Here is a 21,448-nt window from a genome sequence, read left to right as displayed (position 1 = left end):
GATGAGATTTTATTAATCTGAAGCATGGAGCTTGAAAGGGTGATGATATCAGATTAATTAAAAAAAAGAATAAACAGCAATTAAATGCAGGGAATAGTCCTTTCAAAAGCAGGCTATGTGATCCTTTGAAAATGCACTGCCCATTTGTGAGAAGTAGTCCTTTGCTAATAACTACCTGTATACAGCCTAAAATAATTAATTAGACAATCAAATAAAGGGTATATGCCCAGTCAATGAAAGACCGCACCCAACAGGGCAGACAACAACCAATGTACAAAAAGAACACACCGTGCAAATACAAAAAGAGAATAATTATAAACAAATAAGCAATAAATATTGAGAACGTGAGATAAAGAGACCTTGAAAGTGTGTCCATGGGTTGTGGGAACATTTCAATAATGGGGCGAGTGAAGTTATGAAAGCTAAAATAAAATTGATTTAATTTGGAGATATCGAATCGCCAACAGAAACAGCGCGGCGCTCCCTCGGCAGTGCCTCTTTTAAATCTCCTCCATGTGAACTCGCGGCAGGCGAAAAACTCTCACTTCCCTGAATTATTGTTCCTGTGATCGTCCACGCCACCCTCCAGGGATACTTCTAAAGCGCAGCCCTGAAAAAGTTTTATTTTAACAGGAGTGCAAGAGAATTGCCTGAAACCGGATTTTAAAAATCGCCAGCTTACAACGTGTGCAGGCATTCCAGCACCGGAGAGCTGTTTTAGAGTTGGCCAAGTTCGATTGTTGTTTCAAAAACAGAGATTTAACACTTCCTTTTTTTTTCCTAAAGTTATTTTTCGTGGTGGGTTGGACCTACAGGGCAGGGGGAGGGAGGAAAGGAGAGAGAAACCCTTCGCCTTCCCACGGCAGCACCGGCTCTCAGCCGGAATCTCTTTGTCGACCCGGGCGGCACTGGTTCATCGGGCGTGCGGGTGCAATCAGGTAGGGAGGGAGCGCGGCACCGGCACTCCTTTCTCCCTCGGGGGGGGGGGATCCTCCAGTTTCCTCCCTCCCCCTCTCCTCACATCTCTCTCGACAGCACACCCTTAAAGGGAGGGGCTCCCCCTTACTCCCCCATCGACACGACATCTCCCGCCCCCACCACTAACCACATTCACTTCCCTCACCCCACTTCACCTGTCACCATCCACACACTCCACCCGCTGCCTTCCTGCCCCCACTCCCCTTCATCCCCTCCTCTTCCACCCCACCCCCACACACCCCTCCTCCCCACACCCTACACCCCGCCCGCTGTCTTCCTGCCCCCACTCCCCTTCATCCCCTCCTCTTCCACCCCACCCCCACACACCCCTCCTCCCCACACCCTACACCCCGCCCGCTGTCTTCCTACCCCCACTCCCCTTCATCTCCTCCTCCCCACACCCTCACCCCCCTCCTCCCCACTCCCTACACCCCCACCCCCTCCTCCCCACCCCCCACACCCCTCCTCCCCAAACACACCTCCCCCCCGCACACACACCTCCTCCCCACACCCCTCCTCCCCCCTCCCTCCCACACCCCTCCTCCCCCCACCCCCCTACACCCCTCCTCCCCCCACCCCCCCACACCCCTCCTCCCCCCAACCCCCCACCCCCCTCCTCCCCCCACCCCCCCCCACACACACCTCCACCCCCCCACACACACACCTCCACCCCCCCCCACACCCCCACCCCCCCCCACACCCCCACCTCCACCCCCCCACCCCCACCCCCACCCCCACCCCCCCACACACCTCCTCCCCCCACCCCCCACACACACCTCCTCCCCCCACCCCCACCTCCTCCCCCCAACCCCCACACACCCCTCCACCCCTCCACCCCCCACCCCCCCACCCCTCCACCCCCCCACCCCTCCACCCCCCCACCCCTCCACCCCACACCCCCCCACCCCTCCACCCCACACCCCCCCACCCCACACCCCCCACCCCTCCACCCCACACCCCTCCACCCCTCCACCCCACACCCCTCCACCCCACACCCCCCCACCCCTCCACCCCACACCCCCCCACCCCTCCACCCCACACCCCTCCACCCCTCCACCCCTCCACCCCACCACCCCTCCACCCCACACCCACACACCTTCACTTCTGCCCTCCTCCTCGGGGTGAGACGCTACTGCAACTGCCGCCTCTCTTATCTTCGGGGAGGGGCTGCCGGTCCTTGGGCTCCAGGGTGATGGGGCGGGGGGGTGAATGTTCGGTGAGGTGGCGGCGGCTCGGTGACCGGGAGCAGAGGGAGAGGGAAGGAGGGAGTTCGTAAACGGCACCTGCCGCGGCCCAGTACAGGTAGGCGGCGTGTCGCGGGGGGAGGGTTAGGGAGGGGAAAGGGGTGGGATATCCCGGGTAAACTGGCTCTGAAGGACTCGTCTCCTTATTTGTTTTGTCTCCTCAGGTTGCTCTGGGCCGCCAGAGGCGACGCTGGAGTTCTCCCCAACTTTTCCCAAATCTTGTGGAAGTTTTTGTTCTGTGTGCCAGCGAGAGGAACGTGCTTGTTCCAGACGATGGCGAGCGGGGGTTACCGGCCTCCCGGGAACACTACCGACTTCCTGGAGGAATGGAAGGCCAAGCGGGAGAAGATGCGCGCCCGCTTCGCTGCCGCCACCGGCGCGAATAATTCCGTCAACAACGCCGATGCCGGGTCCAGCCGTAACGGCTCCTCACCGCCGGTGGCCGAGCTGAACAACAACGGAGGCGGCGGTGACCGAGCTGCGGTCCCGCCGGGAACGGTGAGCACCGGCGGCAGGGCGGCAGCCCCGGCAGCGCGGCGCAGCGACGAGGAAGGGAGAAGCGGCGAAGGCGCCGCCAGGAATCCGGTGGCGGACGGTGTTGAAACGGAGCCTCCGCCTTCTTCTGCTCCGCCCGCCGCCGCCGCCGCCTCATCGCCTCCCGTTTGCCCAAAGAACAAGGAGAAGAAAAGTTCGGGACCGAGCGCCCGCAAGGGCAAGGGGCAGATCGAGAAACGGAAGCTGAGGGAGAAGAGGAGATCTACAGGGGTCGTCAACATCCCCTCGACGGAGGTAAGGGCGGCTTGCGGGTTCTCCCCGCGACAACCCCTCTGGCTCCGACCCCCACCCCCACTCGCCCCGGACCCCCGTGTTTCTCTAACTGCATCCCTGTGAGCAGTGATATTCCACAGGGACCTCTGAATATCTGTAAATTGCAGGAAAATATGGTTTGGTTGGTACAGGTTTTTAGCTGACACAGATATTGGTAAAGATGTAAATAGTGGGGAAAGTTGTCAAACGATGCATTGTGATGTACATCGTTTTGGAAATGAGGGCAGATGGAGCTTGGGCAAGGGAAAGGGATTGCGCTTGGGAGGAATGTGTGCAGTTGACAGCAGGGATGGATGGATGGATCTTGGGAGTTGAAGTCAATACTGTTGGAAATGGGTAGGATAGTAAAAAACTCTTCAGTCAGGGCATGGAGTTTCAGATCAACTTTATTCACCCCATATACACTTACATGTACTGTATTAGAAATTTGTTGTGTTGGTCAGGGTGGATGTGAAACAAAACACATCATTCCCTTGTTATAAAGAATTTTATAAAACATACTTTTCATTAAAAAAAAGTTAATAAAGTTAGTGGTTAAAGTACTATAAAGAATAAAATATGCATCAATACAAAAAGTAGTTTGTGTTTACAAACAAGAGAAAATCTGCTGATGCTGGAAACCTGAGCAACCCACACAAAAGGGGAACGAACTCAGCCGGCCAGGCAGCATCTATGGAAAAGAGTACAGTGACGATTCGGGTTGAAACCCTTCGACAGGACAACCCTTCGAGTTTCAGTCCGAAACGTTGACTCTGCTCATTTCCAAAGATGCTGCCTGGCCTGCTGAGTTCCTCCAGCATTTTGTGTGTTGATGTGTTTGCAGTGAGATGGGTAATTGATAAAGGGAGGTGTGGGGGCCAGCTAGATTAACTGTCTGGGGGAAGAAATAATATTTGGGAAGTCACATTGCAGTTGTATTAAGCTGTGGTTAGGTCACGTCTGGGGTAATGTGTGCAGTTCTAGTCACTGTATTACAAGAAGGTTGTAGAGGGTGCACAAGGGTATTAGTTATAAGGGTTGTTTTCTCTGGAGTGTCTAGGCTAAGGGACAACTTGATAGAAGTTTATAATGTTATCAGAGGCATAAATAGAATAGATAGTCTTTTTTGCCCCTGTGCGGAGATATTAGAAGACATGTATTTTGGGTGGGGGAGGGGAGGTTTAAAGGAGATGTGCAAGGCAAATATTTTCTACACAGACAGCGAGGAGGGACAGGAATGTGCTCTGCAGAAGGTACAATAACAACATTTCAGAGACTTTGATAGGCTCATGAACAGACAGCGAATGAATGGATATGAACCTTGTACAGGCAGATGGGTTTAGTTAAATTAGCATAATAGTTAGCACAGACATCATGGGCTGAATGGTGTGTTTCTTTACTGTACTGCCCTGTGTTTATGTTGGTTATGGTGTTCCCAGCTGAGCCCTGTCCTTGCACCAGGTGAGTTCCTTTTTAACACACACAAAATGCTGGAGGAACTCAGCAGGTCAGGCAGCATCTGTGGAGAGGAATAAGCAGTCAATATTTTGGGCTGAGAGTCCTTTCCGGATACATTGACTACTTAATCCTCTCCATAGATGCTGTCTGACTTGCTGAGCTCCTGCAGCACTTTGTGAGTGTGACTCTGGATTTCCAGCATCGGAGGAACCTCTTGTGTTAATGAGTTCCTTTTTACCTGTTTGCTGTGTTTTTCTGGGTTCATTCTAAAGCCAATGCCATGTATCCTGTTCCCAGTACTCTTTTTACAAAGCATTGCTCATGTGTCTTTTATAGCTATACAACTGTGTTCTGAAAGTTTGTGCTGATCATATTATTTCTGTTCACAGTGGGTCTGCACTTGGTCTTGACCACACACACTATTTAGACTAGCATGTTCTCTTAGATCCTGGGTGGTGGTCTTCCTGCTCAGCCTGTCTGTTACGCAGCCCCCCAAATCCAGCTGACTGGTTGAATTTACAACATATTGACTGCCTATGCATTACCCTGGCTGGTTACAAACTAAAGATTTAAAAATTACCGCTATTTGTCTGTCACATGTACATCAAAAAATACAGTGAAATGAGTCATCAGCGTCAATGACCAAAAAAAGTCCAAGGTTGTGCTGGGGGCAGCCCGCAGGTGTTGCCATGCTGCCAGCACCATCGTGGCGTACCCACAGTTTACTAACCCTTGTCTGTATGTCTTTGGAATGTGGGACGAAACTGGAGCACCTGGAGGAAACACGTGGTCACAGGGAGAATATATGAACTCGTTACAGCTAGTAGCAGGAATTGGACCCCAATCGCTGGTACTGTGAAGCAGTACGCTAGCGCTAGCTGCAGTATTTCCAAGGTGGTAGCTGGCTAATGTGCAGTTTGTTACACTCTGATTTGGAAAGATGTATAAATATCTGTATTAATTGAACTTTCAGCGTGGCAGGAATAATTTTGCAGCTTCATCTCTGATTGAAGTACGAGACTGCTGATGCTGGAAACCTGGAGCATTACAGAAAACGCTGGAGGAACTCAACAGGTTAAGCAGCATTTGTGGAGAGAAATAGGTAACATTACAGGTGGAGACCCTTTATCAGTCACAAAATGTACTCCCCTCGGTCCCCTCTTTCCTTTTCTCACTGACCCCCTCATCTTCTCTTCTTTCCTGCCCTCTCGTTCTGCCCATCACCCACATTATTTCTCCACCTCATCCCTGTTATTTCATGGTCCACTGTCCTTACCAGCTTCATCAGCCCTTTGTTATTTCCACCTATCACCCCTCACTTCGTTCCCACTCTTTCCCCTATCACCTGCTAGTCTTAGAGTCACAGAGCACTATAGCACAGAAAAGACCCTTTGGCCCATCTAGTCCATATCTAGTCCATGCCAAAATGTTGTTCCCATCGATCTGCCCTGGGACATAAATGTTGAAATTAAACCCGCATTTACCACTTCTCTTGGCAGCTCATTCCACGTTCGCACCATCCTCTGAGTGAAGAAGCTCCCCCTGAGCCTTTAACCTTTCATACTTGAGCCATGACCTCTAGTTCTAGTCTCACCAACCTCGGTTGAAAAAGCCTGTTTGTAATTTACCTGATCTATACCCCTCATTTTGCTTTACTCTTTCTCCCCCCCCTACCTCCTTGTACTGCCTGTCTCCCCTACATCTTTCCAGCCCTGATGAAGGGTCTCCACCCTGAATATCGACTGGCCATTCCCCTCCGTAGATGCTGTCTAACCTGCTGAGTTCCTCCAGCATGTCTTGTTTGCTCTGTCTTGGATTGGGGACTTAGGTTAGTAACATGGCAAATCCACGTTAGTGATCTGCTAATTCCTTGTTGGTGATGCTGCTCTTCAAGCATCTTTTGCTTGGTTATCTTCAATCCATCTATTTTTAAAATTAAAAGCAACGCAGATGGTGGAAAACTGAAATTGAAAACTGGACTTTGTAAATTGTTTATTATTGTCACATATACCAAAATACCCTGAAAAACTTGTCTTACTTTTATTATCACAACAGTTCATAATCATTTTATCCCAACAGTGCACTGAGGTAACGCAAAGACAAGTAACAAGAGAATGCAGAGTAAATTGTTATTCTGCAAATACGAAAGTTGCTGTGAAAGTGCTGTAGGTGTTGCAAATAAAAGACGCGAGGCATTTTATGTTTAAGAAAAGCCATAACAGCTCATTTTATGTACTCCAGATACTGAACAGAAAAAGCGCGGAAATAGAACTTAACGTAATATATCATCATGTCCAATCATCCTTTAAAACTGAACCCCAACTTAATGTTGGTGGTTGTGAATTCTGTACATTCCCACAGATTACATTCTACACAGGCCCCACCCCTCCCCAGAATTCATCAGCATTATGAGCCTATCTGGAGCCTGCATGAGCTGTCCAGCTCAAGTCCTATGTCAATGGGTGGAGGAATGGCAGAGGCCTCTGATTCGCCCAGAGGTGCATTGACATGTCATGGTCATGTCATGATGGCAGGGCTATGGTAGTGGAATCCTCCAAGTTCTTGTGTGCCAATCTACTGAAATATATTCGGATTTGCTTCTCTTATCTATGATAAAGGTTTTTTCTCTCTGTTCCAAAATGTGGAATGGGCCATTGTGAGGGGGGGCTTAAGGGGATGTTGATGTGTGTCATGACGGATGAAAACCAACGAGGTGGATTGTAGGTCAATAGGATCCCAAGAGTGCTGTACGCCATGATGGGAAATAGGAATATGTGCAAAGGAATTGAATTTACTGAGGCGTGTGGAACCCTGCTGAGATGCTGACCAGGCAGTCGGAGTGTCAGGAATAAAATCACGTGGCACTTGTAATGGCTACCCATATACCAACTCAATTGTGGCCGACTGGAAGGCCTCTTTTGGTGTGGTTCTGAGCCCTGGAGGGACCTATGGGAGATGATCATCCCAATGTTCATTCGATGAGGAAGCCCTCAGAGCAGCTTTTAAGGGGCGGTGATCCATTTGTATAGGCCATTAAACAGTGGGTGATACGCCTTGGTGTGATGTAGCCTAATGCTGAGGTTCTGGGTCATCGCAGCCCAGAGGTCTGAAATGAATTGATGACCGCGGTCAGGGGAAATATCAGATAAGGTACCAAACTGAGCAACCCAGGTGCTAATGAACGTCTGCAGTCTTCGCTGATGCTGCCTGAGGCCTGGTGGTATGGTCCACCATGGTAAGGAGGTGCGTGAGACTGTGAGAGGGGTGAAGAGGGCCAATGGGGTCCACATTGCCATAGTCAAACCATTGCTCAGGGACCACAGTGGTGACTGAACGTGACGTGGCACTCCACACGGGTGGCACTCCAATCACGCACATCTTCTCAAAGGCTGTGCCACACAAGCTTTAGTCCAACCAGTTGCTGTGAGACCTTCCGGCCCGGATGTGAAACTCCATGTATGGAGTCTGCTTCCAGTTTGCAGGCAATATGGGGCAAGGGCGACCAGTTGAGACATCGCACAGGAGAGAAACCCCCATTTCCCTGAACTTAATGTCAGCCACATGCCAGTGACTGCTGTTCGGTAAGCCTGGACCTCTGGGTCAGTAGCTTTGGTGGCTTCCATGCCGACATAGTCAACCCCTAGGTGTACAGCATCAATGGCTTCTGTGAGAGGCAATCGGCCACGGTATTATTTTTCCCCTTGATATGTTGTACATCAGTTGTGAACTCAGATATGTAGGCCAGGTGGTGTTGCTGCCGTGCAGACCAAGGGTCTGATATTTTGGCCATCGTGTATACGAGGGGTTTGTGGTCAGAAAATGCTGTGAAATGACGACCCATAGAAGAAAGCAAAAATGGCGGACAGCCAGATAGAGACCTAGAAGCTCACGGTCAAACGTGCTGCACTTCCTTTCGTGGGGACGGAGCTGCCGGCTGAGGACGGTGAGTGGCTGCCAGACACCTCCGAACAACTGTTCATGCACAGCACCCACAGCAGTCTGAAGCGTCAGTAGTAATGACTATGGGTGCATTGGGGAGCGGATGAACTATTAGAGTTGTATTGTTTGGTATCATCAAGTGCCTTGGTCATGTCCGTTGACCAGTCAAGCACTTGATTAGGGGTATTGCCTTTAAGTGCAGTATGCAGGGGGAGCATATGGAATGAAACGGTGATAGAAATTCACTATCCCTAAAATCTGTAGTTTTTTTAGTAGCGTGGGGTGGTAGGAAATCTATAGTACTGTCTACTTTTGATGGGAGGGGTTTCGCACCTTTTGTGGAGATGTGATCACTGAGAAAGTCAATGGTTGACAATTCAAACTGGCATTTAGCAGGGTTAATAATCAACCCATGTTGGCTTAAGCACTAAAAGTGTGCGGTGACGAGGTACATGTTCGGATTTGGGTGCACTGGTGACAAGTATATCATCCAGGTAAACAAAAAGAAAATCTAAATCTTTTAATACGGAGTCCATCAGCTGTTGGAAAGTCTGCGCTATATTTTTCTGCCCAAGTGGCACGTGCAGAATCTCAAAAGAGGTGAAATTGGGTTACCACAAATGGGATGTTTGGGAATATCCTCCGAGCACACAGGAATCTGGTAGTAGCCCCTAACTAAATCGACTTTGGAAAAAATTAACTTTCCGGCTAAACGTGTTGCAAAGTCTTGGATGTGTGGACCGGGCAACGGTTGGGGGTGGTGGCCTCATTAAGGCATCTGTAATCACCACATGGGCGGCAACCACCATCAGAGTTAGCAACTATCTGGAGGGGCAAAGCCCAAGGGATATTCAACTGGCGTACAATGCCAAGTCTTTCCATGTTGGCAAACTCAGCCTTTGCAGTTGCCAGCTTTTCTGGGTCCAGTCTCTGCACTCCAGTCTACAGTCTGTTTTGTGATTGTAGTGAAGAATGTGGGCTTGGTGTATTTGGGAGTTCACCCAACCATCGAGTAAACTCACGTATGGTGGTGCATGCGCTTGACAGAGTTGTTGTGGGGAACTCACTGGGGAGGCAGGGTAATGACCCAAAGTCCTTGACATCCACAAGTAAGTTGGTAAGTTCTTAAGATTGACCAACAGTCCTTTGGTGCACGGGAAATCTGCACCGAGCAGGGGTCTAGCCACTCTAGCGGGGACAAAGTCCCATGTGTAACGTCACCCACTGAAGCAGAGCATCGCTGGTTGTGTCTCATAAGCCTGGATCCTGCTCCCGTTGGCGGCCTCCAGTGAGGTTTCGTCACTGTGACTTCTCATCAATAGGTAATGCCTGAACCACACTCACTTGAGCACCCATATCACACAGGAAGTGTCACCTGGAACGGGTGGCCATAATGAACAGTAGACGACCCTGGCAGCTGGAACTCAGTGTTCACTGACCTCTGATGTCTCGATGTGCTGGCACTGTCGAAGCTGCAAGGCAGTTGGCACATCCTTGTGTTCATACCAAAGCAAGCTTGGTAAAAACATAGACCCGATGTAGTCTGTTTCGCAGCATTAGTTTTGTGTGCTTTTGTTGGAGGCCTTGCTGACTGGGCTTGTCGAGGCAGGGAAAAGAGGAGGAGTTATCACTGCTGCCTGGCTGAGTGTAGACTATCAGCCATTTTAGCAAACTCTCTATAGCCCTTCACAGGTGTATTAGTGAGGGCTGTGTGAACTTGATCAGGCATTGCTGCATGAAGAGTTCTTTAAAAATAAAACAAGAATGGTGATCTCCCAGGAGTGACAGCATGTGGTCCATTAGCACCGATGGCCTAGCAAGTAGGGAGAGTAACTGTTTGGCACGCTTAGACTGTGATAGTCCGAAAGTCTATAAGAGGTGAGTTTTCAGCGACCGGTATCTATTGTGTTCAGTCGGGTGTTCTGGTAGACTCTCCACTCTCACTGCCATGCTGAGCCATGCTACCACATAGAATTCTATGGCGTCGTTGGCGGAGATTTCTCACAGCGCAAATTGGGCCTCGGCTTGTACAAAGCAAGCAAGGGCATTTTGCTCCCAAAAGTTTTGGCAGTTTCAAAGCGACTGCATTGGCCGACTTGTTCAATAACTCCAGAGTCGCCCAAGAGCATTGGGGTCACCAATGTAGGTTTTCGCAAATAAAGCGACGTGAAGCATTTTATGTTTAAGAAAAACTGTAACAACTAGGTAATTTCTAAAGTAAGTACATATTCGGCACGGCATTATGGGCCTAAGGGCCTGTATTGTGCTGCAGGTCTTCTATGTTTTTTTACTAACTCATCTATTGTACTCCAAACACCGAGCACAAAAAAACACGGTGACAGAACTTCACACAATACGCCATAACGTTCGGCCAGTCTCTTACAGTGAACCCCAACTCAATAGTGGTGATTGTGAATTATGTCTGTTTCCTCTGATTACACTACCCTACAGTGCAATTTAGCTACGTGGACAGTTGCAGAGAAAGTGCAATGTAGCTATGTAGATAAGGTGCAACACTATAATGAGGTAGATTGAGGTCAAGAGTCCATTTTATCACTCTAGGGAACCATTTATTCATAAACAGCAAGATAGAAGTTGTATTTGAGCCTAATGGGACGTGATGGGCTTTTGTATCTTCCCAGTGGTAGAGGGAGGAAGAGAGAATGTCTGGGGTGGGTGTGGTTTTTAATTATGCTGGCTGCTTTACCAAGGCAGTGAGAATATTGTTCACTGTGCTTCTCTCTCCACAGATGTTGATTATTCTACAGGGTGCTTCCAGCATTTTTTGTTTTGGACACTTTAATTTGGTGAGACGAGTGATCATCAAACTCATCGATACTGAAATTCAAATAGTTTCAAGAGAGTGCTGTAGCAGTTGGATAATCTCCATCAGGGTTATCTTCAGGCTCCAGGAAGTTATTAACTTTTATCAGTTCTGTGCTGCAAACCACTACAGTTTAGGATACACAACAAAATAAGAGCTTTTCAGTTACTTTTCTATTTCCTAGAGCAGAGGATTGAAAGAAACCAGCAGAGAATAGGCAAAAAAAATGTAATAAAGCTGTGAGCAGTAAACGAGCAAGAATTCAGAGAAGATGCACATTTCCTGTGAATTTATGAACTCTCTTTGGGGAGAGATTTAGAAGGAACCTGACGGACAACTTTTTCATCCAGAGGGTGGTCAGTAGTTGAGGCAGATACAGTACATTAGAGACATTTAAAAGGTGCATGGGTAGTAAAGTTTGAGAGGAATATGGTCCAAATGTGGGCAAATGAGGCCGTCTTAGATAGGAATGTTGTTCAATAAGGATCCTGTTTCTGTGCTGCAAGGCTCTGTGATAGATCCTCTCTATTTTTAATCTTAATGATACAGCACAGTAATTTGCCCTTCTGCCCAATAAGCTTGCACCACCCAATTATACCCATGCAACCAATTAACCTACTAACCTGCACGTCGTTGGAATGTGGGAGGAAACCAGAGCATCTGGAGGAAACTCACATGGAGAACGTGCAAGCAACTTATAGATAGTGGCAGGAATTAAAGCTGGAATCACTGACGTTGTAATAGTGTCACACTAACCACTGCGCTACTGTGCCACCACAAAAATAAAAGAAGTGAAAAGTGAAGTGTCTTTTAGGAATGGGTAATGGGGCAGCTGTAATAGACCATAAGACATAGGAACAGAACTAGGCCAGTTGGCCCATTGAGTCTGCTGCCAGTATTGGGAATGAGGAGGTGCCTAGTAAATAATTTGTGGCTGTTTTAACATGTGCAACCTAAAGAGCTAAAGTAATAAAGAGCTGATGACAGAGCAGGGCATTCGTAATTGAAATTATCAGGAGAAAAAAGACTGGAGAAGAGGTTGCATCCTTGGGGATGCATCTTGTACACCACTATTAAATAATCTTTCATCCTCCTTGAAGGGGATTAAGTGGGTGGCCAGGGTGGTGATGGCTAATATAATGGGGGCATTATTTTAAGGTGATTGAAGGCAGATATCAGACAGAGCCATGTTACACAGAGAAAGGTGGGTGTGTGGAATGTGCTGCCAGGGTGCTGGAGGCAGATACATTAGGGGCATTTAAGAAGCACTTAGAGAGGCACATGGATGATAGAGAAATGAAGGGTTATGTAGGAGGGAAAGGTTAGATTGATTGTGGAGTAGATTTGAAAGTCAGCACAATACAGTGAGCTAAAGGACTGTACAGTGCTATGTGCTATAAAAACGTGCTCAATTTTGGAGCAGTCGCTGTAGGTCAAAATCTGACCACTGCTGTTCAAGACAGGAAGAAGAGAGGGAGGAAAAAAGGAAAGTGAGGCACTATTCAGAATAAGCTGTGGGAAGCCTTTCATCAAGAAATGGTGATAGAGTTAAAAAAGGATCTAGTGGTAGAGTACTTGGAAAATCACAACCTAATTTAAGCAACTTTGTTTATTGAAAGCAAAATTGTGTTTTAGTAAGGAGGAAGAACCTGGCTTGTGTGAAATGGAAGTCTTCCAAGGATGTGGCCAATCTGAATTTTTCAGGACCTCATTTGGGAGTAGAATTTCATTTGATTGGAGAATTGATGGAGGACAGAAAACTGAAAAGGATTGAATGTTCTGCTTGGTGGTAGCTGGCGGGAGTTAAGTGAGTGGGCTAGTAGGTGTTGGATGGGCCAAAATGCATTAAAATGTAAAAGCCAAGATAATATTGTACCTACCTCAATCACTTCCTCTGGTAGCTCATTCCTTATAGTCAGCACTCTCTGCGTGGAAAAAGTTGCCCTTAAGGTCCCTTTTAAATCTTTCCCCTCTCATCCTAAACCTATGCCCCTAGTTTTGGACTTCCCTACCCTGGGGAAAAGACTGTTACCATCCACTTTATCTATGCCCCTCATAATTTGAGAGGTGACATTACAGAATTATTCTAAATCTCCTATGTTCCAAGGAATAAAGACAGTGTCTGGCCAACCTCTCCTATGGCTCTGGCCCTCTAGTCCTGGCAGGGGAGGGGGGGGGGGCAACATTCTCCTAAATTTTACTTTTTAAAAGTTTCAGCTTTATTTGTCATGCGTACATTGAAACATGCAGTGAAATGCACCATTTGCGTCAAATCTAATCAACAAGGATTGTGCTGGTCAGCTCGCAAGTGTCACCACATTATCTGTGCCAACACAGCATGCCGACAACTCACTAACCCAAAATTGTCTGTTTTTGGAATGTGGGAGGAAACCGGAGCACTCATGGGCACCCGTGTGGCCACGGGGAGAATGTACAATCTCCTTACAGACAGCAGTGAGAACCAAACCCCAATCCTATAGCTGGTGATGTGAAGCTGTGCACTAACCACTATGCTACCGTGCCGTGCGGCCCATAATACTCATCGGGAGAAGCAAATTGAATCCCTTGAACCTTTTGAGTTGGTTTGATCGATTGAGCATGGAGGGTCTTGGTGAAGGTTGAGACTGTGGGGCTGGGATTGTAGTCCCAGGGTTAATGGTTGGCCATTGGAAATGTTGACTAGAAATTCCTTGACTTGATGGTTGTGGCAACTCAATAATTGGCTGTGTCTGAGGGTGAAAGTGATGTCATTTTTGAGGGAAGGGGTCAGATAGGATTATTCTGACAAGGCACTTAACATTACCAATGACCCCTCTCATCCATCTCACTATCTCGCTGACCCCTCTACCATATGGCAGGTGGAACTGTAGCATTAGGGCAAGGACTGTTAGGATGGGAAACAGCTTCTTCCCCCAGGCTGTGAGATACTGAACTCCTTGCCACCACTGTGTGCCCATCACATATGAAGTGCCAGTAGCTTTGTACTGTTTACTTTTTAACGTATTGCAAATGCATCTTATTCTAAATATCAATCTTCTGGTATTGCAATGTGGTCCCAAGGAATCTTGTTCCATTTGGCACTATACGAGTGTAAGGCTGAATGAAAATAAACTAATCTTTAACTTGACGTACACTATTAGCCGTGATCATACTGAAAGGCAAAACAAGCCTAAGAAGCTGAGGGGTCTAACTTCTAATTCTCATGTGGCCAGGGCTGAGTTATGGAGAGAGGTTGAGAGGCTAAGACTTCATTCCGTAGAGGGTAGCGGAATGTGAGGTGCAGAGATGTATGAAATCATGAGGGGCATCGCTAGAATGCGTGCAGTATTTTTCCAGGGGTAGGGGATCAAGAGGTAGCATCTGACATATAACTTTTCCTTTGACTAAGTATTAGTTTTGGCCTATTATTGTCACATGTACCAAGATCTACTTAAAATAGTGGTCGCTAACCAGTCGATCTTTGAGACTTTCCCAGTAGATCCTGAAAAAAAAAAGAAAAAAAAATACACAAATGCATTATGCCTGATAAACCTTTTGATGCAAAAGCAAATTTTACCCCTAGAGCACATATGTGAGTCATGTGTAGTAACTTCTACTTTGAAAAAGGACCACTCGACAACTTCATATCCAAAGGAACAACTTTATCAGGGATGGCAAAACCAATGCGGCAGAGGGGCTTATACACACATGCGCAGAAAAGACCGGAAGTAAAACCCTGCAACCCCAGAAACAACCTCTGTTTACAAACAGCTTTCTGTAGCGGGAGTATTGCTATATTACCATTATCCTAATTGGTATTAACTTATCTTTATAATGCTTGCATTACAACACCTTTAGTTCTAAGTTTCATTATTTAATTTTATTTCAACATGAAAAATAAATGAATAAAAATTGACCGTTGCACTCAGTGTGATGACTGGGGCTGAATACTTTCTGCTAGTTCCCTGAAATTTGGCTCATAACTACAGACAGCCAATCTGAGACAATCTGTGAGGTGTCTGTCAGTAAGATAGCTCCTGTACTTAGATTTAGTAATTTTCATCTGTGAAAATATAATTTCACCCAGATAAGTTGACCCGAAGTAGGCACTGACTTTTATTGCACATGTGGTGAGTCACCGTCCCTTGATTTTGCTTTAAGTTTGATGTCATTTTGCAAATCAATTATTTCCATTTCAATACCACTTGGCACACCAAATACTTGCTGGAATTTGGCTGCTATCTGTTCTATATTGAACGGCAGAAATGGGTTTGAAATAAATGCAACAATATCTTTCATGACGTTTAACTCCCCAAAACACCGATCGAGCTCTATTGCCAGTTTGTCTAGGTGAGCACAGTGCTGCTCAGGGCGAAAAGCATTTTTTTTTTCTTGTTGGCCTATAACAGTTTTTCCAAGTTGGGAAAGTGTGTCAGCCAACCGTTCTTTAAATTTGAAATCCAAACACCGAGCGTGGCCTTAAATGCATTTACTGCGCTTATCATGTGGGGCAGGTGTCAGTCTTTTCCTAAGAGCTCGCTGTCAAGTGCATTTAATTTAGCTGTTAGGTCTGTCAGAAAGCCTAAATCCAGAAACCATGCATCATCTGACAGTTCCTCGTGCTCCTTGTTTCTTTATCTCAGGCAGCAAGTCAACAAACCGTTGCAGCACAGCGCCCTCGCAAACCTCCTGACAGATTGAATATTCGAATGGACAGTTTCCTTTGTTAGACTGAATGTTGAATCTGCCACGTTTTTCGGGTGTTTTGTATTGGTAAACTGTTACTGAGACACTAGTATAAGTTTCAGGGGTATGCAAGCTAATGACACCACTGTTTTTTGTTTCCCAGTTCTTTTACATTTGGGGAGTGTTGGAATTTAAACGGGGAGAAGTATTGTAACGTGAGCGTGATAAAGATAAGTTAATACTAATTAGGATAATGGTAATATAGCAATACTCCCGCTACAGAAAGCTGTTTGTAAACAGAGGTTGTTAACGGGGTTGCGGGGTTTTACTTTCGGTTTTTTCTGCGCATGTGTGTATAAGCCCCTCCGCCGCATTGGTTTTGCTGTCCCAGATAAAGTTGTTCCTTTGGACGTGAAGTTGTCGAGTGGTCCTTTTTCGAAGTAGAAGTTACTACAAAAGGTATTGAGTATTGTAATATTCTTAAAGAAAGACAACTATGGCCTGTTTGATATGATAGTTACAGTGTTTTCTTGGTTGAATTAAGTTGAAAGTTTGACAAAAGCATTTTATGTAATTCAAATACAATTAGCCCTAATAAAAGGTCTCAAGTTGGAAGTACAATCTGAGTTGTTTTTTCTCTAAACGATTTAGTAGGTAGATCTTGCCTTTCACTAAGGCCAAAGTAGGGGATCTTGGGCTTAAAAAGGTTGGCGACCACTAATTTAAAAGCTTAGGTAACACAATATGCTGGAGGAACTCAGCAAGTCAGGCAGCATCAGGCGGGGAGTAAATGGTTGACATTTTAGGCTGTCACTTTACTAGGACAGTGTAAAGCTTGTCTTGTATACTGTTCATACAGATTAAATCATTACATTAGGCATCAGAGCATTACAGAGCAGTGAGCTAGAATAAGTTAAAACAATAACAACACAATAAAGCGCAAAAGCTACTGGAAAAAGTGCAGAGCAGGTAAACGATAAAGTGCAAGGTATAAAATTATGAGGAACAGAGATAGGGTGAGTGTGTGCAGTCTTTTTCCCAGGGTTGGGGACATCAAGAAATAGATGCCATAAGTATTTGGAATTGGTTTTAGGCCAAGGTACGGTGAAAAGCTTGCCTTGTATACTGTTCATATGATCAGAGCATTACATAGTACATTGAGGTAGAATAAAGTTAAAAATAAAAAAGCAGAATAAATTGTAAAAGCTACTGAAAAGTGCAGTAGAGTTAAATGACAAAGTGCAAGGTCAAAAGGAGATAGATTGTGAGGCCAAGAGTCCATCTTATCGTATAAGAGGTCTGTTCAAGAGTCTGATAACAGTGGGATAGAAGTTGTCCTTGAGCCTGCTGGTACGTGCTTTCTGCCTGATGGGACGGCTAAGCGAGAATATCCATGGTGGGTGGGATCTTTGGTTATGCTCAAACAACAGGAATTCTGCAGATGCTGGAAATTCAAGCAACACACATCAAAGTTGCTGGTGAACGCAGCAGGCCAAGCAGCATCTGTAGGAAGAGGTGCAGTCGACGTTTCAGGCCGAGACCCTTCGTCAGGACCTTCCTTCTGCTTGGCCTGCTGCGTTCACCAGCAACTTTGATGTGTGTTCTTTGGTTATGCTGGCTGCTTCACCGAGGCATCAAGTATAGACAGAGTCCATATGGGAAAGATTTAATAGGAACCCTAGGTGCAACTTTCCCACACTGAAGGCAGTCAGTGCGCAGGAAGAGCTGCTAGAGATGGTTGTTGAGACAGGATTTAAGATACATGGGAAAGTACATGGATTGGAAAGGTTTGGAGGGATATAGGCCAAATGCAGGCAAAATGGGACTAGTTTAGTCAAACAGAATTAGCGTCTTAATCAGAATTAGGTTTATTATCGCTGATGTATGTTGTGAATTTTTTTGTATATAGAACAGAGCAAGACATAAAATGTAATATAATTTAAGAAAAATAAATATTGCAGAAGAAGAGTAGCAGGGTAGTGTTAATGGGTTCACAGACCATTCAGAAACCTGATGGCAGAGGGGAAGAAGCTGTTTTTGAAACATCGAGTGTGGGACTTCAAGCTCCTGTACACCTACCCGGTGGTAGTAAGGAGAAGAGGGCATGTCTGGATAGTGGGGGTCCTTATGATGAATCCTCACCATCTAAGACATGAGGGAAACAGAGTTACAATTAATGGGTTACTATGAGAAATATCTGAAAATATAATAAGTGGTACCAAAAAAAAGTACAAAATATTGTAGTTTTTATGGACTGTTCAGAAGTCTGATAATGGAGGGAAAGAAGCATTGATGTGTCTTCAGGCTCCTGTACCTCCTCCCTGATGGTAGTAATGAGAAGAGGGAGTGTAATAAATAATAACACCTCCTCACATCTTGGTCGGCATGGACGGGTTGGGCTGAAAGGCATGTTTCCTTGCTGTATGTATATCTCTGACTCATGATGTTAGTTAATTATGCTGTAAATGCATTGTGCTTAAGAATATATATAAAAAAATTAATCACTGTTTGCCTGAAGCTGTCTATATCCTGGTGGGGCCGTGAATTCTGCATATTGTTTACCATTGTAATGTATAATTTCAGACTAGACTGTGTGCATGTATGGCTGTACAGCAGAAATGCACCTTCTCCTGGGGTTGTCATAAGCCAGCTTGGTACACTGCTGGATGGAACAAGATGTGGGAAACAAGTATCAGTGATGTGCCGACAAAGCCATACACTGAATCACCAGCACTGTGGCCAAGATGGCTGGCGTCTGGCAGACACGTTTGACTGAGTTGGTACTTGTTCAACACGTTATTGGTGGTTTGGCAGTCTCTCTTCAACAATACTTAGTTGTAAAGAGAAATGCAAAGATAAAGACGAGGAACCATTAGCTATATTTGATCACGTGTAAATCAAAACATGCAGTGAAATGAGTCATTTGTGTCAAAGACCAACACAGTCTGAGGATGTGCTGCGGCACCCTGCAAATATCAAACTAAATTTATTGTCAAAGTACTTGTATGTTACCATATGCTACCTTTAGATTCATTTTCTTACAGGCATTTACTGGGCAATAAAAGAAATATAATAGAATTGATGGAAAACTTTACATTTACAAACAGCCATGCTTCTGGCTGCAACACAGCATGCCCACAATTTACTTACCCCGACCTGTACATCTTTGGAATGTGGGAGGAATCTCTCTCGCTCTCGCTCATATTTGACGTTGGTCTTTTCATTGAATCTCTCCATCAGGATCTGGACGGTCTGTGGGAGAAACTTAGACCATAAGACATAGGAGCAGAATTAGGCCATTTGGCCCATTGAGTCTGCCCCGCCATTCCATCATGGCTGTTTACTTTCCTTCTCAATCCTATTCTCCTGCCTTCTCCTTTGATGCCCTGACTAATCAAGAACCTATCACCCTTTAAATATACCCAATGATGGCCTCCATAGACAATGAATTCCACAGATTCACCACCCTCTGGCTAAAGAAAAATTACCTTATCTCTGTTCTAAATAGGCGTCCCTCTATCCCGAGGCTGTGCCCTCTGGTCCTAGACTCTCCCAATAAGGAAGCATCCTTCCGACATCCACCCTACTTGGGTCGTTCAATATTTGATAAGTTTCAATGAGATCCCTCCTCATTCTTTGCAGATATGTGTGCCGATCGTAGGAATATTTTACTCAGCACGGCTGACAGGGTCTTTAATCTGTTGTGTCTTGAGGAAAGTGATTAAGCATTGACATTTGTCACATGTACATCGAAGCATGCAGTAAAATGTGTCATTTGATTTAACGACCAACACAATCGGGGGTGCGTTGGGAGCAGGCCGCAAGTATTGCCATGCTTTCAGTACCAAAGTAGCATGGCCACAACTTCCTACCTGTACATCTTCGGAATATACATGGGAGGGAACCCACGAGGTCACGGGGAGAAGGTACAAACTCCTTACAGACAGTGGCAGAAATACTGATCATTGGTGCTGTAAAGTGTTACGCCAACCACTGCACTTCTGTGTTGCCGGTGAAGCTGAGTACTGACACAGTTGCCAACCTGAGCCCATAACTGGTGTCCTGAGCAGTCTGGTTTCATCACTGTAGACTCTCACTGTCTGCAGCATGTTCTTTTCTCGTTATGACTGACTGCAGGGAGCTACAGGATACTAAAAACCCACACTCAGCATTGTTGGAACAGCTTCCTCCCCTCTGCCATCTGATTTCTGAACAGTCCTTTGACACCACCTCACTATTTATTTTTACTATTTATTTTGTAATTAATGGTAGTTTTATATCTTTGCATTGTACTGCTGCTGCAAAACAGTAAATTTCCCATTCTATGATAATAAACCTGATTCTGATTCCTATTCTCCACAGATGCTGCCTGGCTTGCTGAGTGTTACCAGCATTTTTGATTTTCAGTATCTGCAGTTGTTTTTTTTTTTGATTTCCACAGGACTTTTTTTTGCCTACCCACAGGTAGTTGTAACCTCTCTTTGAACCTAAACCAGGGTTGTGGTTGTTGCTACTTGTACCTTTATTAACTGGCTCCTGTTTCTCAGCCAGATTCTGTTCTGCAGAGACTGTGATTCTAAATTTTTGGGAATATGCTGGCATGTTATCATAGGGTATTGTCTCGACATTGTAGCTGAGGATTCAAGATTGAACAATTAGGTACTGGAAGAGACATTAAACAAAGTTCAAAGTAAATTTATTATCAAAGTACATATATATCACCGTATGCAACCATGAGATTCATTTTCTTGTGGGGATACTCAATAATTTTATAATAGAATAATAATCATAACAGGATCAATGAAAGACTGCACCAAGTTGGGTGTTCAACCAGTGTGCAAAAGACAACAAACTGCAAATTTGATAATAAATAATAAATAAACAATAAAATATCAAGAACATAAGATGAAGAGTCTGTGAAAGTGAGTCTATAGGTTGTGGGAACATTTCAATGTTGGGCAAGTTTGGATTAGATTAGATTATGAGGACACGCAGTCCTCCTTTATTGTCATTTAGTAATGCATGCATTAAGAAATGATACAATGTTCCTCCAGAATGATATCACAGAAACACAAGACAAACCAAGACTAAAAAAAACTGACAAAAACCACATAATTATAACATATAGTTACAATAGTGCAAAGTAATACCGTAATTTGATAAAGAGCAGACCATGGGCCCGGTTTAAAAAAAAGTCTCAAAGTCTCTTGAAAGTTCCATCATCTCACATAGGCAGTAGAAGGAAGAGAAACTCTCTTCCTGCCATGAAACTACAGCGCCACAAACTTGCCGATGCAGCACCCTGGAAGCACCCGACAACAGCTGACTCTTGAGTCCCCGTCTGAAAATTTCGAGCCTCCAACCAGCCCTCCGACACCGAGCACCATCTCTGCTGAGCGCTTCGACCCTGACCCCAGCAACAGGCAAAGCCGAGGATTTGGGGCCTTCCCCTCCGAAGATTCTCGATCGCACAGTAGCAACGGCAGCGAAGCAGGCATTTCAGAAGTTTCTCCAGATGTTCCTCCGTGCTGCT

General features: G+C 45.8%; 1 protein-coding gene across 2 annotated transcripts in view; it reads left to right on the top strand.

Moving 5' to 3' along the window:
- The first annotated feature begins 802 nt into the window (after nt 1-802).
- pawr (PRKC, apoptosis, WT1, regulator) overlaps nt 803-21,448 on the top strand; it is a 231,896-nt gene continuing 211,250 nt past the window's right edge. Inside the window, exons 1-2 of one of the 2 annotated variants that reach the window (XM_072268193.1) lie at nt 803-938; nt 2,387-3,011. In XM_072268193.1, the coding sequence (XP_072124294.1) occupies nt 2,496-3,011 (516 nt within the window). In that variant the 5' untranslated portion in view covers nt 803-938; nt 2,387-2,495. Of the gene's footprint in view, nt 939-2,147; nt 2,281-2,386; nt 3,012-21,448 lie in introns of those variants that run through there. The other variant, XM_072268192.1, reaches the window with a different exon arrangement.

This window comes from Mobula birostris, chromosome 9 (genome assembly GCF_030028105.1).
Source record: "Mobula birostris isolate sMobBir1 chromosome 9, sMobBir1.hap1, whole genome shotgun sequence".
Lineage (NCBI taxonomy): Eukaryota > Metazoa > Chordata > Chondrichthyes > Myliobatiformes > Myliobatidae > Mobula > Mobula birostris.
The sequence above is the reverse complement of the archived record's forward strand: the minus strand, read 5'-3'. Positions and strand labels throughout refer to the sequence as shown.